Source organism: Tursiops truncatus, chromosome 12 (assembly GCF_011762595.2).
Source record: "Tursiops truncatus isolate mTurTru1 chromosome 12, mTurTru1.mat.Y, whole genome shotgun sequence".
Lineage (NCBI taxonomy): Eukaryota > Metazoa > Chordata > Mammalia > Artiodactyla > Delphinidae > Tursiops > Tursiops truncatus.
The window spans coordinates 82002890-82017867 of NC_047045.1; the positions used below are offsets into that span (position 1 = coordinate 82002890).

The window sequence follows — 14978 nt, forward strand, 5'->3', positions numbered from 1 at the left end:
CACCCTGCCCCTGCCAAGCAATTGGTTCTAAGAGCAATATAAAACTGCTAGAGTAATGCTTGAAGAGAAAGCAAAAGTATGGTGTGATACCAACATCTTTTTAATGTTAGACCGGTAGCAGAAAATTTTACTGCAAGCATGAGGCAATATTCAGTTGGCAAAAATATGATGGAAGTAGTAGCTCACCTACTGAAAAGAGAGCGCTTAATGAAGTCTAAGTAATTATTAAACATTTGTTTAAAGAAAAATGCCAAGGGTTTAAAAAAAAACTCAGAACAAGAGAGTTTTGGATATTTGCTGCAGTATATACATCTATCCAAGTAAAAGTAGTTAAAGAATGATCACTTGCACCTGCTTAAATGAAGAACGTATATTCCAGCAACTTTTTTTTTTTTTTTTTTTTTGCGGTACGCGGGCCTCTCACTGTTGTGGCCTCTCCCGTTGCGGAGCACAGGCTCCGGACGCGCAGGCTCAGCGGCCATGGCTCACGGGCCCAGCCGCTCCACGGAATGTGGGATCTTCCCGGACCGGGGCACGAGCCCGTGTCCCCTGCATCGGCAGGCAGACTCTCAACCACTGTGCCACCAGGGAAGCCCCCGGCAACTTTTAAAAACTGCATTTCTTTGTATGAGGCTGCAAGGGTGGCAGGTCGGGGCATATGGGGTGTCACAGGGGGTGGACTCAGGAGTTAGACGTTTCAGGTCAGCCTTCTCCCCACCTACTGACGAGCATGTAACCTCCAACTGCTTTCCTCATCTTCCTAATCTCAGTTTCCTCATCTGTAAAATGAGGGTAATAATCATGTCTACCTCACAGGGTTGCTGGGAGGATTAAATGAGATGGTGTATACGACGAATTGAAAGCTTGACTCTAGGGTACTCAGTAAATATTAGGGGTCAGTAAAAATGAGTTTCAGCCACTAGATTCCAGATGTGAAGCCTGCCAGAGTACCTATGATGAGACATCATCTCTATATTTATTCACCTGGACACCTGGATGTGTGGACTCAAATGGCCAGGCTGCTGAGCTGCTGTATTGCTGTGTCCCTATATTTATTCACCTGAACACCTGGATGTGTAGACTCAAATGGCCAGGCTGCTGAGCTGCTGTATTGCTGTGTCTCTATATTTATTCACCTGAACACCTGGATGTGTGAACTCAAATGGTCAGGCTGCTGAGCTGCTGTATTGCTGTGTCCATTATCTCTATATTTATTCACCTGAACACCTGGATGTCTGGACTCAAATGGCCAGGCTGCTGAGCTGCTGTATTGCTGTGTCCTGCTTATTTGGTTAATGCATGTTCAAGGCACTACCCGCCCTGACATCTGCTTTAAGGAGCCTTAAAACAGGGTCTTCATGAAGTCCATCTACATTTTTTTTTGTTTGTTTCAATAGCTCCAAGTAATCATAAGGAAAAACAACTTGTTTTTAAAATGTAGTAAGAAGCAAAGATTTTCAGTGTGGGACCTTGAACAACTAATGGTAATGTGGTCTTGGGTCCCATGAGGAACTAGAGTGGCAATCCTGGATGATACGTTAATTGTGCCCTGGAACTAACAGCGTCAGAGTGCATCTCAGTCCTGGGAAAGGAGCTGAGATGCCTTTCAAGCCTTCCTTCTAACACCCCCAACACCTGGACAAGGGCAGTTCCGGGCATCTTAAGGACTTTGGGAAATACACTGTTTTGTGTGTGTGTGTGTGTGTGTGTGTGCGCTAGAAATAGTGTTCAGAGTAATATAGATTACAAAGTTTGTTCTGTGCTTTGGGTCAAATATTATCATTATAAACTCAGCAGTCACAATGGGGAAACACTTGCAAAGCAGTGTTCTCCAGGTGGAGTTTAGTCAATAATCCCATTGTCCCAGACTTCCTTGAAGTGCTCTAACCAAAAATCCTGGCCCAGACTCTGCTGAGATTGTTTTCTCAAGCCTCTTTCCCTGATTCTAAACAATTGGAAATGTTATGAATATAATTCTATTGTCAAATCCCACTTATTCCGGCTCTCAAATACAAACCACCGAAAGAACAAAAAATAAACAAAGTGAACACAAGACACAAACGGAGGAAGAGGCCATCTACAGAGGCTCCTGAGAAAGCTTAGTTTGGGCACAAAGACTTAAATTTTACTGAAGTATAATTGATTTACAAAGTGGTGTTAATTTCTACTGTACACAAAGTGATTCAGTTATACATATATATATTCTTCTCCATTATGGTTTATCACAGGATACTGAATATAGTTCCCTGTGCTCTACAGTAGGACCTTGTTGTTTATCTATCCTTTATATAATAGTTTACATCTGCTGACCCTGAACTCCCAGTCCTTCCCTCCACTACCCCCCTCCCCCTTGGCAACCACAAGTCTGTTCTCTATATCTGTGAGCATGTTTTTGTTTCATAGATATGTTCGTTTGTGTCGTATTTTAGATTCCACATCTAAGAGATATCATGTGGTATTTGTCTTTCTCTGTCTGATTTACTTCACTTAGTATGATAATCTCTAGGTCCATCCATGTTGCTGCAAATGGTGTTATTTCATTCTTTTTTTATGGCTGAGTAATATCCCATTGTATATATACACCACATCCTCTTTACCCATTTGATGGACATTTAGGTTGTCTCCATGTCTTGGCTATTGTGAATAGTGCTGCTATGAACATTGGGGTGCATGTATCTTTTCAAATTATAGTTTTGTCTTGATATATGCCCAGGAGTGGAATTGCAGGATCATATGGAAACTCTATTTTTAGTTTTTTGAGGAAGCTCCATACTGTTCTCCATAGTGGCTGCACCAATTTACATTCCCACCAACAGTGTAGGAGGGTTCCCTTTTCAGCACTCCCTCTCCAGCATTTGTTATTTGTAGACTCTTTAATGATGGCCATTCTGACCTGTGTGAGGTGGTACCTCATTGTAGTGTTGGTTTGCATTTCTCTAATAATTACTGATACTGAGCATCTTTTCATGTGCCTATCGGCCATCTGTATGTATTCTTTGGAGAAATGTCTATTTAGATCTTCTGCCCATTTTTCAATTGAGTTGTTTGCTTTTATGTTATTGAATTGTAGGAACTGATTGCACATTTTGGAAATTCATCCCTTGTCAGTCACATCATTTGCAAATATTTTCTCCCAGTCCATAGGATGTCTTTTCATTTTGTTTATGGTTTCCTTTGCTGTGCAAAAGCTTTTAAGTTTGGTTAGGTCCCATTTGTTTATTTTTGCTTTTATTTCTATTGCCTTGGGAGACTGACCTAAGAAAAACATTGGTGTGATTTATGTCAGAGAATGTTTTGCCTATGTTCTCTTCTAGGAGTTCTATGGTGTCTTGTCTTATATTCAAGTCTTTAAGCCATTTTGAGTTTATTTTTGTGTATGGTGTGAAGGGTGTGTTCTAGCTTCATTGATTTACATGCGGCTCTCCAACTTTCCCAACACCACTTGCTGAAGAGACTGTTTTTCTCCATTGAATATTCTCTGGCACAGAGAATTTTTTTTTCTTTTTTTTTGCGGTACGTGGGCCTCTGACTGTTGTGGCCTCTCCCATTGCGGAGCACAGGCTCCGGACGCGCAGGCTCAGCGGCCATGGATCACGGGCCTAGCCGCTCCCGCAGCATGTGGGATCTTCCCGGACCGGGGCACGAACCCGTGTCCCTGCATCGGCAGGCGGGAAGCCCCCTGATGGCTTTTAGAGAAGGGTCTTTAAAGGTAAGGTGAGGGAGAGGGTTGCAGGGTGCATGATCAGCTCATGAACGTTCTTCCAATTGGTTGGTGGTGAGGTAACGGTGGTATTTCTGGAATCATCATCATCAGCCTTCTGTTTCCAACTGGTCTACGTGCTGGTCGTCAGTATATAGTTAACTTCTTCCACCTGGTGGAGGCTTTAGTATCTGCAAAACAACTCAAGGATATGGCTCAGGATATTATCTATAGCCCTTGAGGAGGAACTGTAGCCCTTGATTTTGTTTTATGGCCAAACTATTATTATTTTGTCTCGCTTGACTGCCTTCCTTTGTTTCCTCATTTTCTCACTTCCCTGATTAAATTTTTCTTTTTCTTTTTCTTTTTTTTTTTGCGGTACGCGGGCCTCTCACTGTTGTGGTCTCTCCCGTTGCGGAGCACAGGTTCCGGACACACAGGCTCAGCGGCCATGGCTCACGGGCTCAGCCGCTCCACGGCATGTGGGATCTTCCCGGACCAGGGCACGAACCCGCGTCCCCTGCATCGGCAGGCGGACTCTCAACCACTGCGCCACCAGGGAAGCCCTGTAACCTGATTTTTAAATCTACTAAAGTGTAGGTCTCTTTCCATATCAATAAATATAGACCAATGCCTGACTTAACCGCCCCAGAGAAAGCTGAATCCCAAGCTAGGGGCAGGAGGGTGTGCGATGGGACACGGGCAGGGACAGAGGGAGGAAGCTCAGGTGCCTGTGGTGCTGAGTACAGAGGAAACACATCTTTCATCTCCAGGCCCCCTACTCACACTCAGGGGTCTCTGAAGCGAGGGTGGGTGTGGGGATTGAAGTGCAGGTATTTACAATGCAGTGGGACCTCTCCTGCCGGTCACTGGGCTCACATCTTCCTTCCACTCACAGAATTTCTCTCTGCACCTTATCATAACTTCTCCTCCCCCCTTATGGGTTCCCATTTATGGAAAAACCAGCGTTAGCACCTTGGACTGCTCTGTGCTTCTCTTCTTTTCTCTCAGGTATCTCCTCTGCCTATTTTCTCAGGTTCCTGGAAAACTTCTTCAAACGGATGTTCGAAGTCACTAACTCGCTCGTCCCCAGCGTTCCTCAGTGCTACTCACTGCCTCCGTTTGTTTGTAATTTCAGCAGTTACGCTTTTAATCTCCAGCAATTCCTTTTTGCAGATTGCTCCTTTTCCCCCGACGAACCACTCTTACTTTATCAATGTGATGGCCCCTGGCGTCTCACCGAAACTCTGAATTAGGGTTCTTAGTGATCCTGTTTCTTGCAGCCACTTATCACCGAGAACCATTTGCTCCGAACATTCAGATGGTTCTTGGTTGACTTTCGGAGCCTTGCCCCAGCCTGGGCGCTTTCCTCTGCTTGTGTCTGCAGATGGGCACGTGGCCGACTCGGAGCCTGGTGAGGAGTACGCGGTGTCTGTTCAGTTCTGCCGCTTCCCACTGACTGTGATTCTTCTCTGGTTTGCGTGGGATCAAGAGGAGGCCTCCCTGGGCTCAGAGAGTTCTAGCAGCTTCTCCTCGTGGGGGGTTGACATGGCTGCACAAGACAGCTGGGCAAGGAAGGAACCGCCTCTGCTTCCAGCCATTCAGCAGCTGACCCTGGAGTATCTGTCCCGCAGACCCCCTCTAGACATGCGTGCAACTCAGGCCCAGCCCTCCCAGCCGGTCGCCGGCAGCCCACACCGCAGGCTCCTGCACCAGCTGGATGCCCAGAACCCTCCCGCTTCCTCAAGGCTTGGCTCCAGCCCAGGAGCTGTGAGTGAGGGGCATAGAGAGGGGAGGGGACAAGGGTTGAGTGTCTTTGCTCAGCTCCCCGACAGGCTTGCTTCCCTTAGCCAGGTTCTGTGGCAGCAGGTGGTGCCCACCTGGCTGGACTCAGACCCCCTTTGCTTTCTGCTGAAACTCCCGAAGCTTTAGGTCTCTGGGCAGGACATGTCTCTAGTTTCTGTGTGTGGTTTGCAATTTTTAGGATTGTATTGGTTGGGCCCTTTTAGCTGGAAATTGGGAGAGAGAGGAATTCATAAATATATGGATCTCTGTGGCCCTTGGCAGTTGGAAGCCAATGTGGATTTCTTAAGTCTTATTGCCTGAGCAGGTCGTGGTTTCCTCAGCTTTGAACCCAACCCCTTTAGATAGACACGGCCCACCCATGACCAACTGTGCCGTTCGGTGGTACACACAGCCCCACCCGCGTCGTGAGAGTCTCCAGCATACAAGGCAGCTGCTGCACCGTCACGTGGGGCAGAGCAGCCCTGCAGGGCATCCGTCTCAGTTACCATGTTGGATTCACCTCCCGGTGCCTTCCTCTTTGTCCAGCCCCTTTATCTCACTGTCTATTTTCTAATCCCTCTTTGCTTTGTTTCTGAAGCCTCTGCTTTCCCCTCCACCTGGGTGGGCTGGGCTGTGGAAAAAGGAAAAGAGAGAAGAGAATGCAGGCGGAAGAAGGCTCAGGCGCAATGGGGCGTTGTGGCTTTATTCTTAACTGCATTCTTCAAGTGAAATCCTTTACGTTTAGGGTATCTCTTTAAGTCGTTTTACTTATTCTAACAAAATCTTATGAAGTGGTCCTATATCTTTTTTTCCAGCTTATATTCCCTAGAAAACAGACCTAGAAACAAAACTTAGGTGTTCAGTCTCTACCAGGAGGAGAACCTGCAGGTGGGGAGGGGGATAGGGGGAGTGAGGTGGGGTCCACAGCAGTGCCCAATTTGAAAAATTACTGATGTAAGTAACATGTTAGATTCTGTGGTTCTCAGACTCGAGCATGCAGCAGAATCCCCTGGAGGATTTGTTCAAACACGGATTTCTGGGTCCCACCCCAGAGTTTCTGATTCAGTGGGTTGCAGCTGGATCCCAAGAACCTGCATTTCTCACAAGTTCCCGGATGATGCTGTGCTGCTGGCCCGCGCGTTTGAGAACCACTGTGTTAAGTCATTTAATATTATGAACAGAATGATTTACCAAACTCCTATGTATTTCTAAATCTCTACTTTTTTTCTAGTAAAACATTTTCTAGTAAAATGCTCATAGAGATGCATTTCATTATGAGCTTAATCCCCCATTTAGTTGTTTCTCTACATTGTCCTTCTGAATTTAGCCATTTTTCCCTTTGAGGACTGTAAACCTCCTTATTCATTATTCTTATTTTCTTAGAAATCAGCTTTATCAGAAAATGTGGGTATGTTGTTTTGAGATATAGCTTAAGAAATCAATAGCAATTAATCTGCAACCAGAATAAATATCATTAAAATAAAGATGTTACCTGCTTGCAGTTATTTACAAAAGACCAAAGGTAAAAAGAGAGAATAACAGCAAAGCCCACTATGTCTTAATAGTAAAGATATGGGACCTGCATTAGAAAACACAAAAATCCAGCAAGGTGTCAGCAAGGCCTGCTCCCTCCGAAGGCTCTAGGGGAGAATCCGCTCCATACCTCTCTGGTAACTTCCAGGGTTGACTGCTGTTATGGGCGAAGATATAACCCCCCCAAATTCATATGCACCTCAGAACGTGATTGTCTTTGGAGATAGAGTCTGTTTTTTTTTAATCCTTCAATGGCTTCCCTAAGCCTTATTTTTTTTAATTTAATTTTTATTTTATTTATTTATTTATTTTTGCGCTACGCGGGCCTCTCACTGTTGTGGCCTCTCCCGTTGTGGAGCACAGGCTCCGGACGCGCAGGCTCAGCGGCCATGGCTCGCGGGCCCAGCCGCTCCGCGGCATGTGGGATCTTCCCGGACCGGCGCACGAACCCATGTCCCCTGCATCGGCAGGCGGACTCTCAACCACTGCGCCACCAGGGAAGCCCCTAATTTTTATTTTATATTGGAGTATAGTTGACTTACAATGTTGTGTTATTTTCAGGTGTACAGCAAAGTGATTCAGTTATACATATATCCACTCTTTTTCAGATTCTTTAAAGGGGAAATTAAGTTGGAGTGAGGTTGTTCAGGTGGGCCCTAATCCAAGTGGCTAATGACCTTGTTAGAAGGAGATTAGGACATAGATACACACAGAGGAAGACCAGGTAAAGACAGAGGGAGAAGACAGCTGTCTTCAAGCTAAGGAGAGAGGCCTCAGAAGAAACCAACTCTGTTGACACCTTGATCGCAGACTTCAAGCCTCCAGAACTGTGAGGAAATAAATTTCTGTTGCTTAAGCCACACTGCATCATGGCAACCCTAGCAAGCAAACACACAGGCCACCCTTGGTGGTCCTTAGCTTGTAGATGCATCATTCCAATCTCTGCCTATGTCTTCCCATGGTGACCCCCCCAGGTGTGTGTCTGTGCCTCTACTTCCTCTTCTTATAAGGACACCAGTCATTGGATTAGGGCCCACCCTGATCCAGTGTGACCTCATCTTAACTAATTATATCTGCAAAAACGCTACTTCCGAATAAGATCATCTTCTGAGGTTCCAGATAGACATAAATTGGGGGAGGGGTGGGGAGAACACTATTCAACCCAGTACAATGTGCAAAAATTAACTACCCGCCAGCAGGCATGTAAATCACTGATAAGCTCCATACGAGTGGTTTTCAAACTCACCTTCTTGTTAGACTAGATTCTGATTTAATTGGTCTGGAGCGGAGCTTAAGCTTGTTTTCACTTACTCCAAGTCATTTTAATGAGCAGTCAGTGTTGAAAACCACATTTTAAAACCACTCATTGGGACTTCCCTGGTGGTGCAGTGGTTGAGAATCCGCCTGCCAATGCAGGGGACATGGGTTGGATCCTTGGTCTGGGAAGATCCCACATGCGGTGGAGCAACTAAGCCTGTGTGCCACAACTGCTGAGCCTGCACCCTAGAGCCTGCGAGCCACAACTACTGAGCCCGCGTACCTAGAGCCCATGCTCTGCAACAAGAGAAGCCACCGCAATGAGAAGCCCACGCACTGCAGCAAAGAGTAGTCCCCGCTCGCCACAACTAGAGAAAGCCCGTGCGCAGCAACGAAGACCCAATGCAGCCAAAAATAAATAATACATTTATTAAAAAAATAATAAAACCATTCATTATGCTATTTATTATCATCAACATTAGATCAGTAATCATAATGCAATTGGGAACGTTTATTAGGTATTTAATATCTCGGGCATTGGGCTAAGTACTTTACATATATTACCTGAGTGACAGCATCAGTCCAGTTCTTACCCCCATTTTATAGATAGGGACACAGAGGGTTAAAGACACTAAGAAAATCACCAAGGGACACAAAGCTAGGAGTGTTAGATCGACACCTGGGCTGACTCCAGAGCCGCGGTTCCTCTCTGCCCTTAGATCTGTCCAGATTCAGAGCCTGTCATCTTCCTCTCATCTTCACATAGTCTCAGTTATTTAGAGAAATCGTAAACATTTTCAGATGAGTAATTGCTTGTCTTCACTACAAAGAAATAAAACAGCTTGAACGTTGATTTGAGGGTGAGTCACGAAGGTCTTCAGTTAATAAATGATGAGGCATTATTTGTATTATCCACCTTGGAGAGCAGCTGATATGACAGGTGATGCTCTATAAACCTTGCATCACACAGTGGTGCCTCTTTATGCCTGTGAAATCACCTGTTCTAAGTGATTGTTGCAGACTCTTGGGTTTCCTGTCTCGTCTCGGAGTCTTGCTATCATCTCCTTGGAATCTCGTTCTGTCCCGGGACCAGGGCTTCTGCTCTGGACCTCTCCATTTGCAACCTTCCAGACTCTTCCTCTAGCTTTTAGAACTTCCTCCTCCCTGTTGTGAGCTCTCTCGATGCCTCTGGTGTCCTGAATAAGAAACTCTGTCCCTGCGGGACCTACGCCCCCTTCCCCGCTGGGGGCACAGACACAGGTGCTTCTTCAGCTTCAAACCTGAGCCTGGCACCTCCACTGCTGCAGGCAGATCTGAACCTCATTGGCCCGCATGCTTCTGTCCTTGAGCGTCGGCTGCCCATCGCCCTGCTCAGTACCCTTCTTTTCCCTTTTTTTCCCGTCTAAATGCAACTCCTTGTTGAAGGATCTGTTTATGTCCCACCTTCTTCACGAATGTGACGGCTCTGGGTCCCAGCAGTCCTTTCTTTCCCTGAGGCCCTCACGCATTTATAGTCAATCCCATTCCATTCAGATCTCAATTCCTCTGCATTTGCTGCCCATGAATTGATCCTGGCTCTCTAAGCCGTATAATAAGCTCCTCACAGAGGCAGAAGCAAAGCCTGCTCATCACTGGTACTGCTCCCAGCCTCGTCTGCATGATGCCAGGCCCACCACTGGAAGCTGTAAATACCTGATGGTTAGTTTTCATACCTGCAGCTCATCATGATGCTTCATACAGATCAGAAAAGCATTAACTTTTTGGTATTAAGATACCCAGCTAATGCTATCGGATCATGTTAAAGAAATTTTCATTGAAACTAGAATTAATAATGACATCCTTCCCCCTCATGGAGACCCAACCCAAATGATTTTCTTTATGATTACACTATTTTTAACCATTATTAGGCTCTGTGGTGGCGGCTTGTCGATTAGAAATGGAATCCATCCATGGGGGTCAACGTGTGATTGTCTGGCCAGTGCTAAGTGTAGCCAGAGGCACCCTACACCCAGTGGTCAAACCGAAGGCACACTGGAGTCAAATACCGTGATGTTCCTCTAAACTTAGAATCTCTCACGTGAGAATTTGTTCAAGAAGGCTAAACGAGACATCTATGGAAAAGCCAGCTGCCGGTCATCAGGGGTCATTCCCTGTGGTTTCAGGAGCGGGCAAGCCCCCCTCCTGAGGTCCTAAGTCTCTTGCATCCCTGCATTATTTTTACCTTATTTCCTACCTTTGGCCTTTGTATTTGGAAGATATTCTGTTACTCTGGTTCTAAGGATAATTTAGAAATCAAAACTTGAGCATAGATCTGATGATGACCTGCTCCAGCATTTTATCACGACAACCCAAGTTAACATAATGTCTATTTGGATTTTAATGACTAGGAAAAGCTAAAAAAATCACTTGGTTGGAAGCTCTTCGAAAGTATCTAATTAGGCTAGAGTTGTGCTTTCTGCAAAATGAAGCAATGTGATCCCTTCCAGCATTCCATGAACAGTTGTTTGAATCTTTTATCAGATTGGCTTTCTGCTCATGCGAAGGGGAGTAATTCTCTTTGTGTAAAAATGACTTGAAATTTCAATAAAAGTGACTTTAAAAGAAAATTAACAGGATGGGTACACCTGGATTTATGAGCATTTTATGAGCATTTAAAAATAACTTGTACACTTAGGAAATATGTACACTTAGGAAAAAAAAAGGAGATGCTTCCCTTGTTCTTGGAAGATTGCCTTAGGACAGACGTAAATGCTTGTGTCTTTGATTCAAACTTAGTTAAATTTGACAAGAGATGGGTTTTAGGTCTCCCTGGTAACTACAAACAGCTTTTGGTACTTTATTTCAGGAAAAAGTCTTCAGCCTATGACGTTCATTGGCTTTGGTACATGCCAACCTCTCTCTAGACACAAAAACATATCTCAGACCCAGAGCTGTTTTGGCAGCAGACAGCGAGCTCAGAGCCGATTAGGAAGCACCAGCCCCAGGAGGCAGGGGTCTGACTCCTGACTGTACGTGCAAGAGTCAGAACCAAGCCCTTCCATCCTTGTGACTGCAGTGTCTGTTCCCTACTGGGAACCTAAATGTGTGTGTGTGTGCATTTCTTTTAAAGGTATGTAATTTGTTTATATTAATTTCTTTTGTGCTTTTGAAAGATGGCAGGCTCCCAGTCATAAAAAGAGAAACTAGGCTAGGTATTTCAAGTGGGAAGGGATTGAATAAAAGGATTTGGGTTTGAGCTGTTTTGGAAAGGCTAGAAAAGCAAGGAAGGACAGCTCCTGCAGAACCCCTGCCCTGCTCCACAGCATTTGCCCCTTTGTAGCCGGGGAGTGGTTAAAAGCACTGACTGTTGTCACTGCTACAGTTGGAGCCAGTGCTGCTGCCGCAGCCAGAAGCAGAATCCCCACTACCTGCCTTCTGATCTTGCACCAGCGCCCCCTACTGGCAGAACCTAAACAGAACGCCTGCTGGCAAGGATTCTGAGAATTGTAGTTTGCACTCCTCCAGCATCTGAGATGCAAAACAAAGTATAGAGGACTGACAATATGTGGTCTGGATGGTATCATAGTGCTTTAGAAACTAAGTTATCATAGCCCTTTAACCACTTAAACATTTATTTTATTTTACTTTATTCTATTTATTTATTTATTTGCGGTACGCGGGCCTCTCACTGTTGTGGCCTCTCCCGTTGCGGAGCACAGGCTCTGGACGCACAGGCTCAGCGGCCATGACTCACGGGCCCAGCCGCTCCGCAGCATGTGGGATCTTCCCGGACCAGGGCACGAACCCGTGTCCCCTGCATCGGCAGGTGGACTCTCAACCACTGCGCCACCAGGGAAACCCTAAACATTTATTTTAAATTAATTTTGTTGTGATACAAAATACAAAAAAATCCTTTTTGACAATTTCTTTTATGGGAGAGTGAAAAAGATCACTTTTTTTAAAATAAATTTATTTCTTTTTTATTTCTTTATTTTTGGCTGCATTGTGCCTTTGTTGCTGCGCACGGGCTTTCTCTAGTTGCGGAGAGTGGGGGCTACTCCTTGTCGCGGTGCGCGAGCTTCTCATTGCGGTGGCTTCTCTTGTGGCGGAGCACGGCCCCTAGGCGTGTGGGCTTCAGTAGTTGTGGCTTGCGGGCTCTAGAGCACAGGCTCAGGAGTTGTGGCGCACGGGCTTAGTTGCTCCACGGCATGTGGGATCTTCCCGGACCAGGGATCGAACCCGTGTTCCCCGCATTGGCAGGCGGATTCTTAACTGCTGTGCCACCAGGGAAATCCAAGATCACTGCTTTTATATTAGAGAATATCTTTGTGTTTAAAGAGTATTTCGGGGTATTTTAATTCACGCAATTCAAAAGCAGCTAAGTATGTTCATAAAAGGATAGCTCTTGCTGGGCCTTGCTGTGTCATCTATGAAAAGCATTCCTCTATCTTTAGTTAACCAAGTTATCTGAAGCTCAGCTGGAGGATTTGAGAGGTTATATTTGACACTGGCTGACATTTTTCTGTGTCAAAATACTTTCTCTGGCGGTTAAATCACCTGTTTGACCTCTGAGATTTTATATACTTTAATTGCATCCTTTATATGTTTAATTCTAATGGGAAATTATTTCAGATAAAATAATCATCTGCAAGCTTACTTAAAATGAAATTATTCTGCTTTGGAAAACCAGTACCTACATTGACAATAAATCTCTTTTAAGTTACTCCTGCTATGCATATATGTGTATATTCTTACTTCTTTAATCTCCATAAATCTTTTCAGTAAGTCTGTGAAGTGAGCCAGCTACTACTGACCCCAGTTTTTTTTTCCAGCTGTGTTAGTCGACAGGTCATTAGCTGTAGAATCAAGACAAGTCAGGTTCTATAAATAAATATTATTACAGTTTGCTTCTGAATCTGTATCTATAAGACCACTCACAACTCCTATTCCAACAGCATTCATTTTCTCATCGTGCCACAGTCTAGAGCAGCGGTCTTCACACTGAGGCAAGCATACCATTTGGAGGTGTGCAGAGAAAATCACAAGGTAGAGGGCCTGGCTACTTTGAAGGGAATCAGTTTTCAGAGCCTCAACGCACATATGTCCAAAATGGATCTGTCTGAGGATATGTACATGATGAGGATACAGGTCTTTTCCTAACGTCCTTCTCCCCCTTCGTGGAAGGACTCCTACCTCTCTTCCATCTTCCTGCGATGTATTGACCTGGGGTTTTAAAACCTGTGGGGAACCAAACAGTGGGACAGTTTGGAGTATTGGTAAGAAAGTAACCAAGAAAGAAAGTAAATGACCCTAATGATTTGATTAAACAACTTTTTGTAAGTCTGGTGGTTTCCATTTCTTTCCTGACAGCAAGACTGTAGGAGTCTTAAATGGCATGTTGGTTAATAGAAAAGTTAAAAATAATTTTGATGATAGATTATTCTGTAAATATTGGCACTGAGAAGGAAGCAAAAGAATTGAGTAACAATACTGTAACAAAACTCTCTCCATTCCCATTAATTTATTTATACAGACAAGTTTTCTTGGCACATAAATTTATAAAAATGAAAAACAGGAATAGAATTGATGTTGAGCCCTAACTCATTCTAGTAATAAAAAATCTTCAACCACAGATTACATGAACTAAGTGGAAAACCCCGGACTTTTTTAACATTCTTCTAGAAAAGGGGCAGTGCATTTCTAACAAAATTTTACTCCTGAGTAATAATTCTTTTTCAAGATTCATCATATGTTATGTTTTTGTCAATTGTGTTCTAAAAGTAACTGTTGTAACCCAATCAGAAAGGATTCTAATAGTTAGAAACATTGTCACAGAAAAAAATGTTAATTAAACGTCAATTTATGTACATAATTTATTACATGCAGAAGTATTTATTTGCCTGTCCATTAACATAATACACATTAACACAAAACACATTTTCTACAAAAAATATTAGGATATATGTATGTGGAAATGAAAATAAGAATTCAAAGAGAAAACAGATTAGCGTCAAATTTTAGGCTGTTGAAGAACTTGTTTTCACCGGATGGTGGTAGGCGTCACGTGGCTATAGTACTCTATCAGATACAGTTGAAAGAACGATTGAAAAATGTCAGCCTTTGTCGTGTACTGAAAGTTACATCCATGGCAGATAGTGAAACTGATAAAGAAGACGTTTATATATCACTGTAAAAATATCTGCGATACACTTAAATTTTTTATTTAAGGAGCATATGAGCAAAAATGTTTAAGGATCACTGGTCTGGACAGATGATCGGGTGTCTTGAGGGTAAGCATTGCCACACGTCTCTGTCTCCCATGTGTTTTCTTTGTTTTCCCAGTTTGACCTCGTGTGTGGCAATGCGTGGATGCTGGACCTCACACAAGCCATCCTAAACCTGGGCTTCCTGGCCGGGGCATTCACCTTGGGCTATGCAGCAGACAGGTAGGCATGGGTGTGGCAGCCAGTTTACATCTAGAAAATGATGTGTACCTATGGAGAGGAAGATGTTTCATGTTAACTATTAGAAAACTATTCTTGCTAATTTTGGAAAAAAATCTGAATTCCTCCACTTGGGACATTCATACCTGTGGGGCTGCGCTAATTCCTTCCTTCGTAAGCTTCGTCTCCTCACCCCTTGAACTGTACAAAAGGTTGGGGCTGCTCCCCTTGGGTGTGAATGCATCTGAGAGGAAACACAGAGCCGCAAGGCCGTGACTTCA

General features: G+C 44.3%; 1 protein-coding gene across 2 annotated transcripts in view; it reads left to right on the forward strand.

The window, feature by feature from the left end:
• SLC22A3 (solute carrier family 22 member 3) overlaps positions 1-14978 on the forward strand; it is an 88760-nt gene that overhangs the window by 25739 nt on the left and 48043 nt on the right. For both annotated transcript variants that reach the window (XM_073789806.1, XM_019951445.3), the window contains exon 2: positions 14597-14700. In XM_073789806.1, coding sequence (XP_073645907.1) covers positions 14597-14700 — 104 coding nt within the window. The remainder of the gene's footprint in view (positions 1-14596; positions 14701-14978) is intronic.